This window comes from Musca autumnalis, unplaced genomic scaffold, assembly GCF_047663935.1.
Source record: "Musca autumnalis isolate F117 unplaced genomic scaffold, ASM4766393v1 scaffold_3, whole genome shotgun sequence".
In the NCBI taxonomy this organism is placed as follows: Eukaryota; Metazoa; Arthropoda; class Insecta; order Diptera; family Muscidae; genus Musca; species Musca autumnalis.
The window spans coordinates 36,352,826-36,374,287 of NW_027411866.1; the positions used below are offsets into that span (position 1 = coordinate 36,352,826).

At 38.0% G+C, this 21,462-nt stretch overlaps 3 protein-coding genes across 4 annotated transcripts; 2 read left to right on the plus strand and 1 right to left on the minus strand.

Moving 5' to 3' along the window:
- Window positions 1–6,767: 6,767 nt before the first annotated feature.
- Arp10 (Actin-related protein 10) lies at window positions 6,768–8,368 on the plus strand. Its single transcript, XM_073978524.1, has 3 exons — window positions 6,768–6,957; window positions 7,043–7,195; window positions 7,274–8,368. The coding sequence occupies exons 1-3, from the start codon at window positions 6,887–6,889 to the stop codon at window positions 8,172–8,174; spliced, it is 1,125 nt and encodes a 374-aa protein (XP_073834625.1). The 5' UTR covers window positions 6,768–6,886; the 3' UTR covers window positions 8,175–8,368.
- Window positions 8,243–20,807, minus strand: LOC141398143 (uncharacterized). The gene is made up of 11 exons (XM_073975374.1): window positions 19,964–20,807; window positions 19,696–19,904; window positions 19,584–19,631; window positions 18,960–19,251; window positions 18,599–18,886; window positions 10,339–10,701; window positions 10,087–10,265; window positions 9,881–10,025; window positions 9,559–9,803; window positions 9,164–9,500; window positions 8,243–9,107 (listed from the first exon to the last, which is right to left on the minus strand). The coding sequence occupies exons 1-11, from the start codon at window positions 20,566–20,568 to the stop codon at window positions 8,798–8,800; spliced, it is 3,021 nt and encodes a 1,006-aa protein (XP_073831475.1). The 5' UTR covers window positions 20,569–20,807; the 3' UTR covers window positions 8,243–8,797.
- LOC141399551 (uncharacterized) lies at window positions 16,880–18,335 on the plus strand. Of its 2 annotated transcripts, none has more exons than XM_073978527.1 (3): window positions 16,880–17,101; window positions 17,531–17,774; window positions 17,833–18,335. In XM_073978527.1, the coding sequence occupies exons 2-3, from the start codon at window positions 17,531–17,533 to the stop codon at window positions 18,039–18,041; spliced, it is 453 nt and encodes a 150-aa protein (XP_073834628.1). In that variant the 5' UTR covers window positions 16,880–17,101; the 3' UTR covers window positions 18,042–18,335. The 2 variants fall into 2 exon arrangements, with proteins under 2 accessions (XP_073834628.1, XP_073834629.1); XM_073978528.1 differs by lacking the exon at window positions 16,880–17,101 and adding an exon at window positions 17,151–17,247.
- Window positions 20,808–21,462: the final 655 nt, after the last annotated feature.

The window sequence follows — 21,462 nt, forward strand, 5'->3', positions numbered from 1 at the left end:
GCGCCTTAAGGGCAGCCTGACTATCTACGTAGACTGTGACTGTCCTACCTGCTTGATCCGTCAGTCCTACTACCAATTCCAGGGCCTTCAATACTGCGAAGACTTCCGCTTGAAAAACACTGCAATTTGTATTGAGTTTATATGAACGCCTAATGTTCAACTCCTCACAGTACACCCCCGCTCCAGTACCTTCAGCCATCTTAGAACCATCAGTAAAGATGGAGAGGCTATCGGGTAGTGGCCTGCCATGCTCCCATTCACTTCTGTCAGGGATAGAGACCTTCGCTGCATCGAAATCCAGCGAAGGCGAAATGTAGTCAGTTACACTCCCTACGTCACTGAGTCCGATCAGACCGCTGAGCTGGTGTAAGATACTAGCATGTCCAGACCCAGAGGATCGCCAAAGATTAAGCTCCTTGAGCCTCAAGGCACTACGGGATGCTAGATACTGAACAGAAATGTCCAGTGGCTGGATGTTCAGTATTGCACTCAGTGCCGCTTGAGGGGTGCTTCTCACTGCTCCTGTAATAAGAACTGAAGCAGATCTTTGCACAGTAGCTAACCTGGACAAATTGGACTTGCTATTCAGGGCCTGCCACCAAACAAGACACCCATAGGTCAAAATGGGGCATACCACTGTCAAGAACAACCAGTGTATGATATGTGGTCTCAGACCCCAGCTCCTACCTATTGAGTTCTTGCAAGAATAGAGTGCAATTAGACCCCTCTTAGTGCGCTCCTCCGTGTTCCTTTTCCATCTAAGTTGATGGTCAAGAATCACTCCCAGGTACTTCGCCTCTGTAGAAAGATTTAGCTGCACTCCATCTAGTGTTGGTGGAACGAACTCGGCTGTCTTTCTTTTTCTAGTAAAGAGCACCAGCTCTGTCTTTGCCGGATTCACGCCAAGTCCATTGGTGTGAGCCCAGCGTGAGAGTTTGGCAAGTGCTCTTTGCATTAAATCAGACAATGTGGACAGAAATTTCCCGCTAATCAGGATGACCACATCATCCGCATAAGCAACTACCTTAGTTCCTAGATTGTCGAATTCCCTGAGTATCCCATTTATCACCAGTAGCCAGAGCAAGGGCGATAGGACTCCCCCCTGCGGTGTGCCTCTGGCGACAGATCTCCTAATGGAGCTCTCCCCAATATTTGAATTGATAAGCCTGCTTCTAAGCATGCTGTCAATCCAATCTATTAGGATAGGGGGGACACCCAGCGATTCAAGAGAGGAGTGGATCGATTCGAGTTTCACGTTGTTAAAGGCACCCTCTATATCCAGAAAGGCAGCCAAGGTGAAATTCGATTCAACCATATTCTTCTCTATATAACCCACGACACAATGTAGCGCTGTTTCTGTTGATTTCCCTTTAATATAAGCGTGTTGTGATTCGCTAATAAGGTCTCGTCTGAAGAAAGTTCTAATTTCTAAGTCTAACAACCTTTCCAAAGTCTTTAAGAGAAAGGAGGAAAGACTAATCGGCCTGTAGTCCTTCGGCAGTGAGTGACTTGGTTTCCCAGCTTTGGGAATATAGGTCACTGTTACCTCTTTCCACAGTGCCGGTATGTGCGATAGTAGTAAACAAGCCCTAAAAATCTTCTGAAGAATGGTTATCAAAACAGTCGGTGCGTTCTGAAGCATCGCTGGAATGATTCCATCAGGTCCAGGAGACTTATATGGCTGAAAAGTACTAATCGCCCATGAGATTTTGTGGTGGCTTATTAATCTATTGACAAGAGCCACTTCCCCCGGAGTGCGGGTCCTGCTTCTGTCCACACAAGGTGTACTCGAGCTGGCATCCTCACTTCCGGGGAAATGTGTTCCTGTCAACAGATCTAGAGTCTCTAGAGCGGAGTTAGTCCAGGTACCGTCATCCCGTTTGATGCTCCCAAAGGGTTTAGGGTCCTTCGAGATCACCTTACGAAATCTCGCTGCTGCATTAACCCCCTCTATGGATTCACTAAAGCTTTTCCACGAGTCTCTCTTAGCTTTCCTGATTTCACTTTTATACCGATTGAAACTCTCTCTGTAGAGGTTCCAATCGGTATCAGATTTGGTGCTGTTAGCTTTATTAAAAGCTTTCCTGCTATTTTTCCTAAGCTTTGCTAGCTCGTTGTTCCACCAGACTGGTTGAGTTCTCCTACCAGGATAAGATAATGGGCAAGACTTCTCATAACAACCCTGGAGGACACGCGTGAGATCTGCAACTTGGCCATCTATTTCCTCCGTTGTGCGTGGTTCAGGGAACTCACACAACCTCGAGGAAACGAGGGAGCTGTAGATTTCCCAGTTTGTCCTCCTTGGATTCCTATGAGGCGGTTGCCTTTTAATTCCATGGTGGACTTGAAAGTGTATCGCTCTGTGATCTGAAAAGGAGCACTCCTCCGATACCCTCCAGTCCACTATGGCTGTATCTTCCATATTTGTAAGGGTGAGATCAATAACCTCCTCCCTTACCCTATTATGGAAGGTGGCAGTGTTACCCCTATTACATACTCGTAGATTATTAGCTAAAATAAAATCGAATATGGACTCACCTCTCGCATTGGTGTCTCTACTTCCCCAGTGGAAGTGATGTGCATTTGCATCGCAGCCCATCACCAACCTGCATCTGCCCGTCGTCTCCTCCACTAGTTTGCGCACCAATCCGCTAGGTGGGTCGGGAGCCTCATACGGCATGTAGACCGAGGCCAGAACTAAAGCCCTACCGGTAACTTCGTCTAGCCTCACTACAGTCGTATCGCCATCACTGTAATTGTAGAGTTGAATAAGGTTTAGACTTTTCCTAGCTACAATACAGGTTCTTACCTTGTCTCCATTATTCGTATAGAATAATGAGAAGTGCTCATTGTTTAGTCCAGAAACCCTATTTTTATACAAATAGGGTTCCTGGACCAAACCAATATCTACTGCAGAGTCTGTGAGGGAGAGAAGGAGTTCAGCAGCCGCAGCCTTACAGTGATGCAGATTGATCTGCAGCACCCGAAGGCCATGCTGCTGAACTACCTTACTGCGACTTCGAGAGCCGGAACCGAAGTCCTCCGGACCCGAAAAACAGCACTCCCCCACAGTCTCTGATGTAGTCCGCACTCTCATCATCTATGGTGAATCGCATCACCATGCCGTCTCTCTCCTTAAAGTGCTTGAGGAGCCTCCAGCCATCCACAGAAAGGCCCCGGTTCTGCTTCCTCAGCATCTTGACTACTTCCCCTGCATCAGAGTCAGGAGGAGGCACCCACGTTGTGGCTACACTCCTCCTGGGTATCTCGTCAACAGGGACAGCAGCCAGCATGCAGCCGTCCCAGAGGTCACCAGCACCCTCTATCAACTGGATGAGGAAGTCTCTCGACTCCTCATCCTGGCAATAGAGGATTCTGATTCCCCTTTGGATAACCGCCCTGCCGAAGCCGGTCTTGCCGGCGTCAACCTCATCGGAGGTGATGGCCTTCCGGAGAAGGCGTTCCACTGCGATCCAGTGCGTATCGCTGATCCTCCCATCCAGATCAGCCTTATTGATGATTGCCACACGGAGATTCTCCGGGGCGATCACCCCTTCTAGGCTCGCTGGCTTCGGTGTCCTGTCATTTGAAGACCGTGAGGGCATCGGACTTGGGTCAGCTTTACTGGCCCTCCCAGGTTGAGCCCCTACTGTCTTCATATGACCGGTCCCCTGTGATCGCGGGTCCATTAGGTTGGTCGGTCGACGATCCACCACCCTCTTGGCAACAGGATGCGGATCCTCAGAGGACCTGACCCTCTTAACGCATTCCTGCGCAGATGTCCTTGAGTATCCGCTCTGCTTAGAGGTCGATGGTCCATCTTCCGCCACCACCCCATGGCCTTTCACAGTGCCAGCACCGCCCTTCACATCAGAAGGGTGAGGTCTAGCAGGTGACGATGGCTTAACAGTGGTCTGTTGCCCAGTCCTCTGCACAGTCGCCCCTACTAGATCCGCACCTTTCTTTACCCCGGCGGGTCCGATGGCAGCCACCGACGAGACAGTCGACATAGGCGGTACCTTTGGCGGCTGTCTAGCTTGTGGCTGCGATCTTCCCTGCGCCAACTTCGAAACGGAAGGGATCACACCAGTGTTTCCCTTGCGTTCCGTCGTTTTCGGGGCCGGTGGAGCCAACCTGCTCGATCCTACCGCGGTCGTCAAGGACGTCCGCAAAGGGCTCGAGCAGTTTGACAGCACCGGATTTGCATTTTTCCCTGTAGAGGTTGCCTTTGTCTCAGCCGCTGGGCTGGAGACTGCAGCCTCGACAGGGGTCGGAATTTGGTCGATTGGCAGGAAGATCTTTTCAATGTGAGGGTATTTCCGTTCGAAACGCCTCACAAATCGGATCTTCAGGCCAATTTCCCTAAATTCCGACTGGGTCACCTCGGAAGGGTCTTTGCCAATAAACCTCTGGCAGTAGAAGACAGCTCTACGATAGTTGTATCTATCTTTTTTCTGCCGAGATTTATTGGCTTTGGTTGAGGGAGACTTTGGAGAGGCCGTCGTCGTATCCTCCTCCAAAGCATCCTCCACCAAGGCATCTTGCCTGTTTAGGGGGGGTTTATCGGAATCGACCGACACTTCAGCCCCCGAGGGAGCCGGATCCCCGACCGTAAGGTTGGAGCTCTCCAGTGCACGAGAGAGAGTAGCGGTGGATGATTGAGATGGGATAATTGTAATATCCATCTCATCATCCTCCCAACTCTCCCAGTCCCATGGAGGGGGGCTCTCCTGACTTAGTCGGAGACTATCGCTGTCCCTCAGGAGCTCGAGCAATTCCCTGCTCTGCTTATTGATGGCGTCGTTCACACTGTCCACTGTCGTTCTATCAACGTCCCCGCCCAGGGATTGATTATTCGCACGAGGTGCAACATTGTCCGGGTTCATAGCCATGGTCGATGATGAGGGTGTATCGGAATTGGGGTTGTTTGTTTTTATATTAAATTCTTTATCCATAAGTAGATGAGTTTATGGGGGAACTGAGGACGGACATGGCATAGCCCTCCACTACCATGACTAGGGCACTGACTACTCGCTGAGGTACCCAGGTATCAGCGAGGCTCCGTTCGAATACAGTTGGTACCCTAACTGCAAACCTTGAGAACACCGATGAGCACGAGGTCGCATAACACCCCGGTGTTAGGGGATCTCACAATTACTTTGGTAGGAGATCGCTGCCAAATATATGTCACTCAATCCAGAGATACACTTTGAATTCCAGTGCACTAAATTGGTGCGTGACAGAGAGTGGATAACCTTTGGTCGATCACAGCCTCCCAGTTCAACACTACAAGAAGTCAAATGAGAAGATGTGACGTCTAGCCCCCGCATCGCTTCAAGATTGTTATCCCCGGCGGGGGAAAAAAAAAAAGAACACATATAATAATGGCCCTAATACTACCCAGCAAAAAGTTTGCCTCCAAAGAGGCAGTTAAATGATATGTACAAGTGATCTGGAAGTGCATCAAATTATGCATTTTCACTCATGATTTTTACAAGAGCGTGACTACGGAAAGAGGCACTCCATTGCACTGCATTTTAACTGACCCTTTGGCACTGCATTTTAACTGACTCTCTGGCACTGCATTTTAACTGACCCTTTGGCATTGCATTTTAACTAATCCTTTGGGGTAGAATAGGAGGCAGTCCAAAGCACGTGTTTTGATACAGGCATTCTGCGGAAATTGTACAAGCCATTACAAAATATGCCAGAACAAATAAAATGCATTTATTATTTGTGTAAAACAAAAATATTAACAACTTTATTACATTAACACAAATTATGAAAATTCTCCATTGAATTCAATCGCAAGCATGCGTGTTTCCTCCGCTTGCATTTGTTCCAAGCTGAACTGTTTTTGCTTCATTTGCTAAATGGGTTGTCTTCCCATCACCAGTTAAGATTTCGACACGTACTCCAACAGCATTTTCTTCTCGTGAGTTGCCGGAAAATTTTTCACAAATTAAATATTTTTTAAATATTAAATATTATTTATCTCTTTTTGGAAAATGTAAGCCGCTGCCTGTAGAGATGTACAATCTGATTTATGTACATGTAGGGATCTCTAACAACTGCTAATAAAATGTAGCGAACGGAGTGCCTTTTTCACGACTCCGTTTGGACTGCATCCGGATGCTGTTAAATTGTGAGGAATTGGAGTGCCTTTTTCACGACTCCGTTGAACTGCATCCGGATGTTGTTAAAATGTGACAAGTGGATGTGATTCTTTGGATTGCATCCAAATGCGATTAAAATGTGAGGACTGGAGTGCCTTTTTCACGACTCCAGTTGAACTGCATCAAAACATGCCGTGACAGAACTAGTCCACATTGCACTACTTCCAATTTATTTTGCTGGGTAATTATAAAAACTCTCCAATAAATTTGATCATAACTGATAACTTCCTCTGCTATGCTTTTTGTGACACCGCAATATCAGCTTCATCATCAAATGGTTTTTCATTTTTCCTCCAACTCCAGTTCAGATTTCCAAAAAAACTCTAACTAACTTCACTTCAAAAATAATTTGCGTCTCGTGAATTACAGCAATGTTCGTATCTTTAGTTTGTATTTCTTTATTTTTTTTTTTAACAAGTTCTTATAATTATAGACACTCTTTCTTGTGTTCAGAAAAAAAAGACTGCGACTGTAGGGATCATTTTTCAAAGTAAAGGAACAGACCAGTTGTTGGCTGATGCATCTATCTGGTAATTGTGCCATGAGCCAGATATGTACGAGATAAACGAAATGAAAGAAAGAGCCTAGTTCCAAGTTTTCTTCAAGAGAATATTTCAGTTGAACTAGTTCGTTGCTAAACAAGAAAGCTCACTGTCAATTTTGTTTATTGCTAAAAACATTTATTATTTTTTTAAGAAATATTTATAAAAATGCCTCTCTATGAGACAGCAATGCAGGAAAAGCCACCGGTCGTGCTAGATATTGGATCGGCTTATACAAAGTAAGGGAAAGCGACCGCTAACAATGACGTCATGGTGATAGTTTTAATATTTGATGATGCATCCACATACTCTCTTCTTCCACAGATTTGGATTTGCGGCAGAAGCATATCCGCGGAAAATTATACCCACAGAAGTCATCTTGTCATCGAATGGCGAGACAAAACATCTATTCGATTATGGTGACAAATTGCAGTTCTATGATCAAATGGTTGATTTTTTGCAAACCATATTTTTCAAGTGAGTCATTGTAATTTTATTAGTCTAGCAAGGATTTCCTTTTTTGTAATATACCATTATGGTTCCTTATTTTTCCAGATATTTATTGGTTAGTCCCAAGGAACGAAAAATAGTCGTGGTTGAAAATGTGTTTGGCCAAACAATTATACGTGAAACATTGGCCAAGGCATTGTTTCGACATTTTGAAGTTGCTTCTGTCTTGTATGTACCATCTCATATGATTGCCCTTTCCACGTTGGCCATACCTCACGGCGTAGTTATTGATATTGGTTATAGTGAAACAACTGTCATGCCAGTTTTTAGTGGTGTGCAGGTAATGCAAGCATTCCAAGATCAAAAATATGGAGGTCGTGCAGTCCACGAAGAAATAAAACGCATGCTGGTGGCAACTGGTGTACGTGAGGAGCTACTTAATGAAACCGTCTTGGAAGATATAAAAGTGCGTACATGTTTTGTAACAAAATTGGAGCGTGCTCAGGCTTATGTGAAAAATGAACCACCACAAGCTCCACCAAGTGTGGAATATCCCATTGGCGACGAGGCAATAATTGAAGTACCTGGAAAAGTACGCGAAACAGCATTTGAAATATTCTTTGAGGAAAACAATGATCGCGATAGTTTGCCACACCTCATTATTAAATCAATACTCAGTTGTCCAATGGACATAAGACATTCCTTGATGGAGAATATATTTGTTATCGGTGGTAGTGCAATTATAATGGGCCTATTGCCAAGACTGCAACAGGAGCTTAAACATCTCGTGCAAAATGATAAGGAATATAAGGAGAGATTGCATGGAGATGTTACATTCAAGTTTCACAAAACTATTGGTCGTCCAAATATAACTGCATGGATTGGTGGTTCTCTGTGTGGTGGAACGGATTTAGTTAATACCCGTTCTCTCACCAAAGAGACTTATATACGTTTGGATCGAGTACCAGATTGGGTGTGTTTGGATGATAATCGCACAGCAGGTTAAACCGAGTCATGAAAATATGTTTATATTGCCTCCTTAAATGAGACTTAACAGAAGAGCAAAAGTACTTGTTTTAAGGAATAGTGTAAACATGTGTATAATTATATTTATTAAAATATTTCAAGTATTTATTAAAATGTTGGAATTATTGTATTTTGTCTAAAATAAGTAAAAATTGCAAAATGTAGAACTGTAAACTAATTGTATACCTTAACTACAATCTATCCATTGGAACTTTGTGGGCTTATGTTCAGTAAAGGTGCTCCGTAAAAATGTTCTGGTTTTATGAAGGACAATCTATGGTATTCCATAACTGTTCTAATCTGTCTGCTAGGCGTCGCATTTTCAGAATATCGGAGGATTCCTATCTCCGAAACATACCTACATATGGCAGAGGATTAAATTGTGTCGTTGTGAAATGTCCACCACATTTAATCTAGTTAAGTTTATGTCGGGGTAAGGGTCAAATAGAGATTTTCCAAATTTGGTTATTGATCGATGTCTGCATATTATTGGAACTTTTGAGTTTCACATTTCGGTGTGAATTTTTCGAGTGGGTATCTTTTACGGGACTCGCTTCACTTCATGGAATATTTTATATGACATATCTTTCCATTGCACTCCCTTCATGTTGGCACCAGGCCAAATTTCATTTGTATCCTAAGCTCATCATCTTTGAGAGCTTGTAGATTCTTTTGTTTTGTCTCTTCATCGTCATTTTTATGTGTATTGAAATGCGCTCTCAAATCACTTTGTAGACGAAATCCCTGCGGACACATATTACATTTATAGACATTGTCTGCACCCAAGTGACCTCTCAAGTGTTTTATTAAATCATTTGATTGGGCAAAGGATCGAATACAATATTTACATTTATAAGGTTTTTCCCCGGTATGAGTTCGCATGTGTCTACGACATTGGTCGGCAAGGACAAATCTAAAAAAAAAAAAGATTTAAGAAAAATTTGAAAATTTTATTTTCTCGGTACATACCTCTTTTCACAAAAGTCGCATGAGAATTTCCTTTCATTTGTATGGTACATTTTATGTTTCTTCAGAAGATAGGGTTTTACAAAACCACTTCCACAAATATCACAAACGTGAGCTTTTGTTTTCGTATGCACCGCCTTGTGGGAAGCCAAATCACTAAGGCAGGGAAACTTTTTCGGACAATCTGGACATTCATAGGGACGATCGTTGCCATGTCGCAAAAAGTGTTGTTTCATATTACTTAAACTTTTAAAGGCTTTACCACATTCCGAACAAAGATAGGGCTGTTCACCGGTATGGACACGCAAATGATCTTTCAAGGAACTGGATTGATGGAAAACTAAAATGAAATTCAACCAATGATTTAAGCCAAGTAAACGAATGTTTTAGCAACTCACTCTTTTTACAAAATTCACATTCATGTTTTGCCGATTTGGAAATTTCTTTTTGCTCAGCCGGCCCTCGCATATGTATACGTAAATGACGTTTAAAACTTTTGGGTGTTTTTAATTGCCTACCACATTCACTGCACACGAACTGTTTCATATCATCGCTATGATTTTCCGTTTCACAACCATTATCATTCACATTATCAATAGCGTCTTCAAGGTCATCTTCCTCAGCCTTTTCCTTTTTACACATCCTACAAGTTTTCACAATAAAAGTCTATACAAATATTGACCAACATTTTAGAAACTGTAACAGTATTTTGTATCTTACATGTCTGTGGTATCATGTATTTGGGATTTGTTTTCCAAGGCTAAAGAATCGATTCCATCATCGTCCTTTCTTTGAACTTTTCTCATTTCTTTTATTGACTTATGCGTGATAAGATGCTTTCTAAGAGTTGCCAATGTTTTGAATGCTGAAAATAATTAAGTATGAACGAAGAGTTAAGAATAAATTAAATTTTTTAATTCCCTTACTTCTTTTACAATCTTCACACTCAAATGTTTTCTTGGGCATGTAACTTTGCTTATGTTCTTCCAAGTTTTCAGAAGTTTTTAGTTTAACGCCATACTGTTCATCAGTATCTTCTCCTACAACGTTATATTCTTTTGTGACAACATTTAAATTCGTTGCTGCATCTTCAAAAGAAGAATCCCTAGAAGAGAAAAAGTATGTATGTTAAGTAGTGCAATTAGTTCATATTTGGTTGAAAAAAGGTCTAATATTACCTTTCATCACAACTACTTGCACTCAAGACATATTGAGCATCGAATTCCTCATCTTTCTCATTTTGGTCTATTTCAGCTCCGTTTGCAGCTACAATCTGGACAGATGGATCCAAAACTTCAGTTTTCAAATCGTCAGTTTTCATCGTATTGAAAGGATCTGTAGCATCGAACTTGATGTCACTACTGACTTTGCAATGATCCTGCTGGTAATGCCGAAAGAGATCTTCCAATATTATTGCATAGTATCCATCACATTCAAAGCACTTGAGTGCGTATTCCTTGTAATTTAATGCGGGAGACAGCAGGATTTCACCACATTTAATGTATTCCAAGTATTTGGTCATCATAATGTCTAAAATGTCTCATTTACTTCCAATTCGTCGTACCAAAATTCCTTCCGAAACCTGTCACAATGGAGAGCGAAGCGAATAGTGATTGATAATAAAGATCACATATAAAGCAAAATAAACAAATTAAAAAAAAAAACAGTTTTGTTTAGAATGACAGAGAAAAGCAAAAAGTTCCAACAATCAAGTTAGATTTATACAGGTAGACGAATCTGTGAATTGTTACAACAAAAATATGTTCAAGGTACATTTAGTCTTATGTCAGACTATGAAAATTTTCACTGAAAACGTTTTGTCATTTTCTTCCAAATTTTCATTGACGTCTACACACATGTATGAAATCATATGAAAATTTTGATATTTTCATTGCTTTGCATTGGTTTGAGAGTTACGAATTTAAACACAAAGAATAATTTCAGATTACAGAACCTTGTGTACAGAGTTTCACCCCCTTCACACCTCTTGCCTATAAACTCATTTTCACGTACATGAAAATTTTCATAGTCTGGCATAAGACTTATACAAGGTAGAAGTGACAATCAGCTGTATTCTTACTTTTTTTGTAAATTTAGTTTTCAAAATGTAATAGGGTCTACTCATTTGAAACTTCGAAATTTTCTACCATAAAATCATGGCAGAACTACCAGGTAGTGGTATCACATCAGCTGATCGAATATGAAAAGTCAAATCCCTTTATAAAAAAATTATTGTTGTTGTAATTTCCCCAACAACATAAAGAAAGTTTTGACATAACATATTCAAAATTTTACGATGCCACTACCTGGGTAATTGTGCCATGCATAAAATACTGTTTTTCTTCCTAAACGTGTAATAAAAATGACCTACGGCAGTTCTGAATGCTTTATATTTACATTGTCATTCAAATTTGTTCTATTTTGGAGGATTTTCGAAATGTATTTATTTTTTCCTGAGAAAATTTTTGGAACGATCCTATTATTCAATATTTTCTTTGACAATTAATTTTCAATACCTGTAAATGTAAACAAAATAAGAAAATGTCTATAAATTATTGGAATTTAAAAACTAATATTTTTCCACATTTGATTGAATATTTTGCAAAACATGAATGAAAATTCGCTAGATGTTCAATTTGAATGTTTCCATATCATTCCACTAAATGCATAATTTCTCGCAGAAAGTAGAATTCTTGCAAAAATGTTTGGGGTCGCTGGTAATTCATTGAAAAAAGAGAAGGTTTTTCAATCGTTTCCTTTTGAAAATGTCGTATGGAATTCGACACCAACTTTACAGCTCAGTTCAGTCAGCTGGGTATTGCTGCTACCATGGTACAATTAGAAGGGTAGATGCCTCAGCCCAGCTGATCGAATCTAAAAAGTCAAGTATTAAGTATTATTTTTATTGAGTCTTCTTCTTTTCGATTACATATATATGTATTGTATTGATCGAATCTAAAACGTCAAAAAACTAGGAATTCGCCATGAAAAATCAAAACAAACATCTTTACATCTTTATTTCGAAAATTATCGTAAAATTATCTATATATCGTAGTAATTGTGTATAATACTAACAAATAAAAAATAACAAATGATTTTATCGTTGAAACATCAGAATAATAAATCTTGATAGATTATTTCAGAACCTGCAAAACTGCAGTAGTATTCCTGTTTAGTGCTAAAATTTTTTCACACAATTTTGGCCTAGTAGAACCTAGCAGCATGTTCATTGGCATCTAAATACGATAGCTGATACGTTGATTTTGACATTTCTGCTGGAGTTTTTGCAATTTCTGTCAATTTTCCGTTCCCGTATTTTTTAAAAAATCTGTATGGGAAAGCAATTCTTGACAATTCGATCTTTCTTCTAAAATTACCATTAAAAAGTACGGGAATACAATGAATTATAGCATTGTAACAAAGTATTTTAATTTTTTTTTCACAGTGTTTACAAATTTTGATACTAATGCTTGGTTTACATTCGGCCTCGTTTCGTGATTTCGAAGGCGTTTCGTGATTTTGTGCGGAATCAAGCAAAATTTATCATGATTTCGCATACAAAAATGAAATCATCTCATTTCGTGATTTCAGCGAAAACAACATCGAAATCACAGTACACATGATATACAACCTTGCTTTTGCCTAAAAAAGTACCAAAAGTTGCAACACTTTTCACGTATGACAATAAACAAGGTAGATGTGCGAACTGCTGCAACAAAAAATGTTAGTATCAAAATTTGTAAACAATGTGAAAAAATATTAAATTACTTTTGCTCTGTTTCTTTACGTTCAAGAATCTTCAAGTTTTACAACTTTTTACTCGAAAAGCGTTCCTTTACTTCAAACACAATACAATTCATATGGGAGCAGTTTTCAACTTTTACTACTTTTGCCGGTTTTACCATTTTCAGAAGTAAAGGAACAGACCATTTGTTACAATGCTATTTTTCATTGTGTTCCCGTACTTTTTTAATGGTAATTTTAGAAAATAGAGCGAATTGTCAAAAATTTGTACCCCATACAAATTTCCTAAAAAAATAAGGGAACGGAAAAATGACGGAAATTGCAAAAACTCCAGCAGAAATGTCAAAATCAACGTATCAAAATCAACGTATCAGTTATAATATTAGATACCAACCCAGCAAAAAAAATGGAAGTGGTGCAAGTTGGAGTGAGGATTTCATTACATGCATGGATGCGCTTCCAGTGGACTAATGAAAAAGGCAATCCTTTTCCTCACATTTGGATTACATCCAACAAGCACTTTTATGTATAAACGATAAAAAATTCAATTTTCATTCAACAAATGAAATTAAAGTAATACGGCGTTTATATTATAGTTTTTTTGCAGGGTTAATCTTCTTTATGAGGATTTGTTTGAAGTATATACAATGGAAATGACATTTGAAACCCAGACCCACTGGGTTAACCTTGTTATATATAAACGGCCTATAAGAATAAAATTAAAATGTCTTATTAATGGCCTGTTCCCGTACTTTACAAAGTGGTAAAAGTCGTAAACGATTTTCATACAAATTTTGTGTACGGGAACGCAAAACTCGTAAAAGTGGTAAAAATTTTAAAAATGGAGTGCTTCCTAGCTGCTTGCTGCGGAAGCAAAATGGAGTGCTTCCTAACTGCGTGCTGCGGAAGCAAAATGGAGTGCTTCCTTTCTGCGCGCTCCCTTGTAAAATTCACTGAGGAATTCATAGAAAAAGAAGCACTTCGTGACACTTGCACCAGTGATTTAACTGCTTCCGTGGATGCAAACTTTTTGCTGGGAATGAACATATGAACATGTTTGCTGCTGGTTTCTACTAGGCCAAAATTTTATGGCAGAAAACAGGAGAAGAGGGTGTTATTCGTCACTATTTTTGTTTAAAGAGAATTGCAAGTCTTGCTAGATTTCGGTGTACAGGAACGCATTTTTAGCACTAAACGGTAAAACTATTGCAAGTACTAATATTTTGCAGGTGCTGAGCAAAATTTTTATTTATCAAAATTTATTAGTATGATTTCTTAACGATAATCAATTATTATTTTTTTATTTTTTGGTACTATACACAACTAATACGATATATAGATAATTTTACGATAATTTTCGAAATAAAGTTTTAAAGTTCTATATTGTCGTATATTTTTAAAGTTTAATTCAATTTACAACAACTTGTTTGGATAATTCATGTTCGATCAGCTGCGCATATGCATCTACCTTGATCATTGTGATATGTTTGAAATCAAGAAAAAATAAGTGTAAACACCGGGGTGTATTTCAGGATTTCGTGAAATCCAGTGGATTTTGGAGCGCAAGTGTAAACTTGGCATAAAATTTGTTGTTGCAGCAATTGACAATCTACCTTTTTTATGTCCAATTTACATTAGCAACTTTTTCGTCATTTAGAGCTGTTTCGTCATTTATTTGCTAAAACAGGAAACATTTTGCGTCATATAACATACAAAATTAAATTACTATAGCTGCGTCATTTATTCTAAACAACGCACAAAAACACCATACTATTATACGCAACCCTGCTTTTTCGTCACAAAAACTACCAAAAAATGCAACTGTTTTATGATGATTTGTTTGTTTGTGTGTGTTGTAGAAAAACAAAAATACTCAAACGATGACAAAAGTGAAAATAAATGGTTAAAAAACTTGCAAAAATTATGTTTTTTTGTTTTTGGAATTAATTTAAGTTATTTGATATACATTTGTGTTGTGAAATTCCTATTTTTCTGAAAAAATATATTGTGTGCGTGTGTTTGTGTTATTGTATAAGTGTGTATGTGCGATTGTGTGCGTAAGCAAATGACGCAAAAAACAGACGTAAATAAACTTCATTTCATTCTAGGATTTCGTAAATTGCCCAGCAAAAAGTTTGCATCCGCGGATGCAGTTAAATCACTAGAACAATTGCCGCTGGAGTACATCTTTTCCTATGAATTCACCTATGAATTTTACAAGAGAGCGCGCAGCTAGGATGCACTCCATTTTGCTTCCACGGCACACAGCTAGGATGCACTCCATTTTCGATCCAAATCACAGCCTTTGATGTAGTGTTTTTGATTGAATTTAAATGCAGTCTAAAGATATTAACTTTAGCTTCGTTGCCGTACTTTTTAATAGTAAAACTCGTAAAAGAGAAAACTGCAAAAAAATTGTTTTCACACACAAGTTTTTTGAAATAGTTCGGGAACGGAAAAATGGAAAATACGTCAAAAAAAACTGGAACAAATGTCAAAGTCGGCGTATCAGCCAATCAGACGCCGGCAACCATGTTACTATTTTTTTACTCGCCCAAATTTGTCGTGTAAAAAGTTTTTAAAGAGAGCGTCATTCAGCGCCATTTTTGTTTAAAGAGAAGTGAACATTTTACGACTTTTTTGTGTACGGGAACGCTTTTTCGAGTAAAATGTGTAAAAGTCGTAAAAATTGTAAAAACTTTTTAGTTCTGGAACACAGCTTTTATTACATTAACACAAATTATAAAAACTCTCCAATAAATTTGATCGTAACTAAGTTTACTTCCTCTACTCTGCTTTTTATGACATCGAAATTGATATTGCTTCATCATCCAAATGGTTTTTCATTTTTCCTCCTACTTTAGTTCAGATTTCCAAAAAACTCCAACTCCACTTCAAAAATAATTTGCGTCTCGTGAATTACAGCAATGTTCCTAACTTTAGTTTGTATTTCTTTATTTTTATAAAACAAGTTCTTAGAATTTTAACACTCTTTCTTGTGTTCAGAAAAAAAGACTGCGACTGTAGGGATCAAAAAATTGTCTTGCTTGTCTAGGGATCTTTAAGCGATTGCTTCCAAAATGTATCGAGCGCAGTGCATTTTCATAACTCCGTGTGGACTGCATCGAAAGATGTATTGAAATCATAACTCTGCATTGCACTACTTCCAAACTTTTTTGCTGGGTGGACTTAAAGCCCTAATAAACATGTGCTTTTTTGTTTTCAAAAGCAAACGATTGAAACAGCTTCTCTTTTTTCAATGAATTACCAGCGACCCGAAACATTTTTGCAAGTATTCTACTTTCTGCAAGAAATTATGCATTTATTGGAATGATATGGAAACATTCAAATTGAAAATCTAACGAGTTTTTATTCATGTTTTTCAAAATATTCAATCAAATGTGAAAAATTGTTAGTTTTTTAAATTCCAAAAATTTATAGACATTTCCTTGTTTTGTTTACATGTACGTTGACACTAAGGTTTACAAAAAAACAAATTTCAATGAGGTTGTTGTTGAGTTGTATTTGTTGTAGTATTTACTTTACCTTATATTTGTTCTACCATGACCTTAATGCTTGGTTTACATTTAAGAAATCTAGTCGATTTCAACTGTCAATTCCTTTGTGTATACGTCAAATGAAATCTTATCTAAAATCCATTGGTTTCATTTGACGTTTAGGCAATGGAATTGACAGTTGAAATCGAGTGGATTTCGTAAATGTAAACCTGGCGTAACACCATGTGTACAAAATTCATATTTGTAAAAAGTTATGCATAAAACATACCGTGTAGAAGCTCCATTAGAGAATCGCACTACTGAAATGGATTTTGTTGTAGTTTTCGGCTAATGTATCTACCTTGTTTACAAATTTTGACATTTAAAATGTTTTGTTGTTCTAGCCATTCGCCGATTCATCTACCTGGTTTATTTTGACATGAGCTGGGCTAATGCATCTACCTTAATTGCTGTGCTAGCAATTGTTTTTGATTTTTGTGCGTTCTGGGGCTAAATAAACAAGGAGTGGGCCAAGGAGTGTGTTAGGCTATCACTGTTAGCTCCAATCTTAAAAAAAAAAACAGCTTGGCTTTTAAACTGTCACGAAGACAAGAAATTAACGAGGATATTAAAGTAACGTATAGACCAGCTAAAACCAGATGGGCTTAGTCGTATAGTCAAATCAAATTTTGTTTAAAAGGTATGAGTTTTTCAAATTTGTTATTGCTTGAATCCAGTTTTTGTCCAATTTTCGTTTTCGGATAGTTTCTTTTGTTTACATTTGGAGCAGGCAATCATTGAGGGCATGATTACAATTGGTCTGTTGGCGGTAGAGGTGCAAAAGTAGTAAGATATGTGGGCATAAGAGAATTGAAATAAAATAAATATGGGAACACCTTCCGAGTAAAAAATAACTGGAATATTCTTGCACGTAAAGGAACAGACCAAATATCATAATCTCTTTTTTGTGAAACCATTCTTCTTTTAAAACCAAACGCTAAATCTTCCAGAAACATTACTAATCCTCCTACCAAATTGGAAAAAATTCATTGGCCCATGATCATGTTTGGCATGAGGATTACCATAACGTTTAGGTTTATGTTATTTTTACGTTTATGTTATTTTTCAGATGCCACGCATTAGACAATGTTGCGTGCCAGATTGTGACTGGCGAGAGAACATGAAGACCGTATCCTTGCACGCTGTTAAACCCAAATGGAAATCTATGCTGCAAAACAGATGTCGATTGTCCGAAATTGATGTAGCATTTATTTGCTCCAAACATTTTCCCGAATCGATGGTATTTAGGGTGGGAACACGAAACATGCTGTACAGTTATGCGGTACCATCATTGCATCTACCTGAGGAACAAAGTAAATTCTTAATTTGTTCCATTTTTTCGCTATATAAGATTTTTTGTTTGCTTTACAGATGTTGATAATAACTCTGATTGTGACGACCTAGTGGTAGTGGAGGAGACAGTTAGTCCTGAGAATAATAGAGAATCTCTTGAATACGTTATAATTGAAATTCTGGATAAAGCTACGCAGTATGAAGACCCAGAGGAGATACAAAGTTCTGCGAAAGGCGAGGAATGTGATGAAAGCATTGAAGCGGTAATGTGGGAATATTGCGAATAAAGCAAAAATGTCAGCGGAATGTTAGTTTGCTAGTGTCATTTTTCGAGATTCTGCCATAAAGGGCTTAGCAAACAAATGCCGTTTCAAAAAAAGAGAAGACGAGATTTTGATATCGATGAAGAGAGAAATAGAACAAAATATTTATATAATAATATTTATATAATAATATTAAACAATATTTGATTAAACCTGTGAATATGTAAAAATACATTATACATAATTATTTATACAAAAATGCCGTCAAAATTCTTATTTGTTTACAATAACAAAAATAAAATAAAAATTGAGTCCAAATTCCCAATTAAGTAGGTCCTGAAAGTAAGGACCTCAATTTCAATTTGAGACGAAACACATTGTTGGTTTGTGAAAATACCACAGACCATTTTTAGGATAAACTGTATCAAAACATAACCTGAAGGACGGCCAAATGAAGGTCGCCACCAAATGAAGGTCGCCACATACATCCAATTAATAGTTACGATCCTTCTAAAGGACAAAATTTTGCTTTGAATCCCCATTTAACATTTTCTTTAATAATACTACCATTCCACATTTATCTTGTAAATATGCCTTTTATTTCTAATGCATTTAGCTCGGCAACATTACGGGCTCTTGTTTCTTCATCATCATTCTTATGTAATATAAAGTGTTCCTTTACCAATTTAACTGTTGCAAATCTCTGCGGGCACAATGCACATTGATAAACATTTTCACCCAAATGGAATCGTAAATGTTTGGTTAATTCATTCGACTGACAATAGGCTTTTTCACAATATTTGCATTTATATGGTTTTTCACCGGTATGGATGCGAGTGTGCCTTTGAAGTTTTTCATTTGTATTGAAGCTATTAAATAGAAAAATGATAAGGGTAATAATTTTTGGAAGTTTAATAAAATAATGTTGGTGATGGTTCTTACCGTTTTTCGCAAAACTCACAAGAGAATGCTCTTTCATTTCGATGATACATTTTATGTTGCTTCAGCACAAATGCTCGGGTAAATCCTCTACCGCAAAGATCACAAACATGTGTTCTTGACTTTTCGCGATGTACCACGGAATGTGATGATAAATCAGTCCGGGTTGTGAATGCTTTCGGACAATCGGGACAAGTAAACTGCCGTTCACTTTTGTGCCGGAACGTGTGTTGTTTTAAACTGCTCGATGTGGTAAAGCCCTTGCCACATTCGGAACAGAGGAAAGGTTTTTCGCCTATATTTAGTAGAGAAACGTTTCATAAGCCTTAAGATAAATTCATAAATTGTAGGTAAAGAGTTTTGCACTCAAATACTTTTCACCATATTCAAAATATACAATTAGGGACAGAGATTTATAAATTTGAAAGATATTAAAAAAAGTAGTCGTCAGTAAAGGACCCTTGTTTGTATGGTGACTATTCAATAAAGTAGCCCCGGCTAAACATTTTTCAAAAATGTATTTTATGGAATGAGAAGGATAATCTACTGATCCCTAATACATCTTATGTGGAGCGTTACTTTTCATTGCGAGACCAAGCGGTTTTACTCCTTTAAATCATAACTTACCACTGTGTGAACGTAAATGATCCCTCAGCATATAGGCATGTGGAAACCCTATAACAAATACAGGAATAAGTATTAATTAAAATTCTCCATAAAATTGCCATAGTCTCAGTACCTCTATCACAAATATTGCACACATACTTTCTGTCGCGATCTTCTCCAGCTTTTTTCTCATGCAATTGTAAATGTTTCTTTAATGATGCTTCGGTTTTCAATTGCTTTTTACATAGTGTGCAGGGAAACGGCTCCTGGGATTCATTCTTCTGCTTAGATTCACTGGATTTCTTGGGAGATTTTTTTGATTTCTGCTTTTTTGTCTTTTTTCTGCAAGAAAAAATTTCATAATATTCATACACCGTAAAGTTATGTAAAAACAGACTTACCTTTCGCCAAAATTACTATCACTACCACTATCCAATTCAAAATCTATACTTAAATCACTGCAGCTTTTGATAAATTCCTCTTCATTTTCGTGCAGTACATGCAGCTCTTCTTCTGTAGCCTTTTCATCATCAACGAACTGGTCCGATTGAAATGAGTTTTGATCTATAAAAACATCTTCGTCCAGTTCAGATTTCATTAACTTATCACCCTCCTCTATTGTATTTTCGAATATGTCAAAAAACGGATGTTCATCCTCTTCGTCTTCTGATTTTGTGCTCACAACTTGTTGTCCTTGCAAGAGTTCGTGCAGCTTCTGTTCTACGCTTAAACACTTTTCTCTAAAATAACTGAATTCCTTAATTTTATTTGCACACTCAAAACATATATTTTTGGGTAGTTTATCATTTTGTTGCAGTTTCAGCTGAGGTATGGAAACTTTTAATAAATCCATTAAGCTTCGTTTGTTTGGTCCTTCTTCATCAGTTGTTGTGTTGAGTGGGACCATTTCTTTTTCTTGCTTTGGATTCGATATCTCTTCCGTCTTTAGGCAGTCGGTTCCATCATACATGCACGTACGGCAAATATCCTCTATTTTAAGGGACATAATAACTCAAATGGTAACAATTTTAGGGAATAAAATATAATCAAAATAAATATGCAACTTTTTCTTAAACCGTACGGACACAAACAAAAAAGTGTAATTTATTTGAGACTTCTTCTTTTCGGTAACATTGCTGACATTCAATGTGAGTGATTAACTTATAAACTTCAAATTTAACATTCACGAAACAATAGTCCGAATTCACACGTACAAATTTTTCAATATCGTAAATTGAGTTTCAGGAATAGAGCGGGGATGTAGGAGCTCTTTCTTACCCGCCCTCTACTTGCTTTTTTTTTGGTACTTGTAATTTTTTGCATGTTGTGATATTAATAGGTCAAATGTCTTCTTCGCAACATATAAGCAAATATAAATAAAATAATTTCAAGTAAAATTTCAATGATATTACTTAAGTGTGGACCTTGACTAAGAAACTCGATCGAAGAACCCATAATTTCATGTAATTTTTTCAATGAAATGACTCTTGTGCACGGCACAATTACCCAGGTAGTGGTATCACACCAGTAGTGGGATTCTGTAACTCATTTTTGCTGTTACCGACAAAAATCGGTAAAATTACATTGCAAAATTATGACTAAAAACATAAAGAAAAGTTGGCATCACTGTTTGTGTCGGTAGAGGCTAGCGACTACTTTTTATTCGTCGTTAACTTACCGAAAAATTTCGTTAATTATCGAAATTATAAGCATTTTAATTTTACCGACAATTATCGATAACAGCAAAAATGATTTAAAGCTGGGTACACATTGTCAGTTTTGAATGTCGATATTTCGCAATTATCGATAACTGTCAAACCGTCCAGCAACTACAAAATATTTTGTGGTTGCATGATGAATGACAAAAAAGAACGGCCACACTAGCAAGCAACAACAAAGC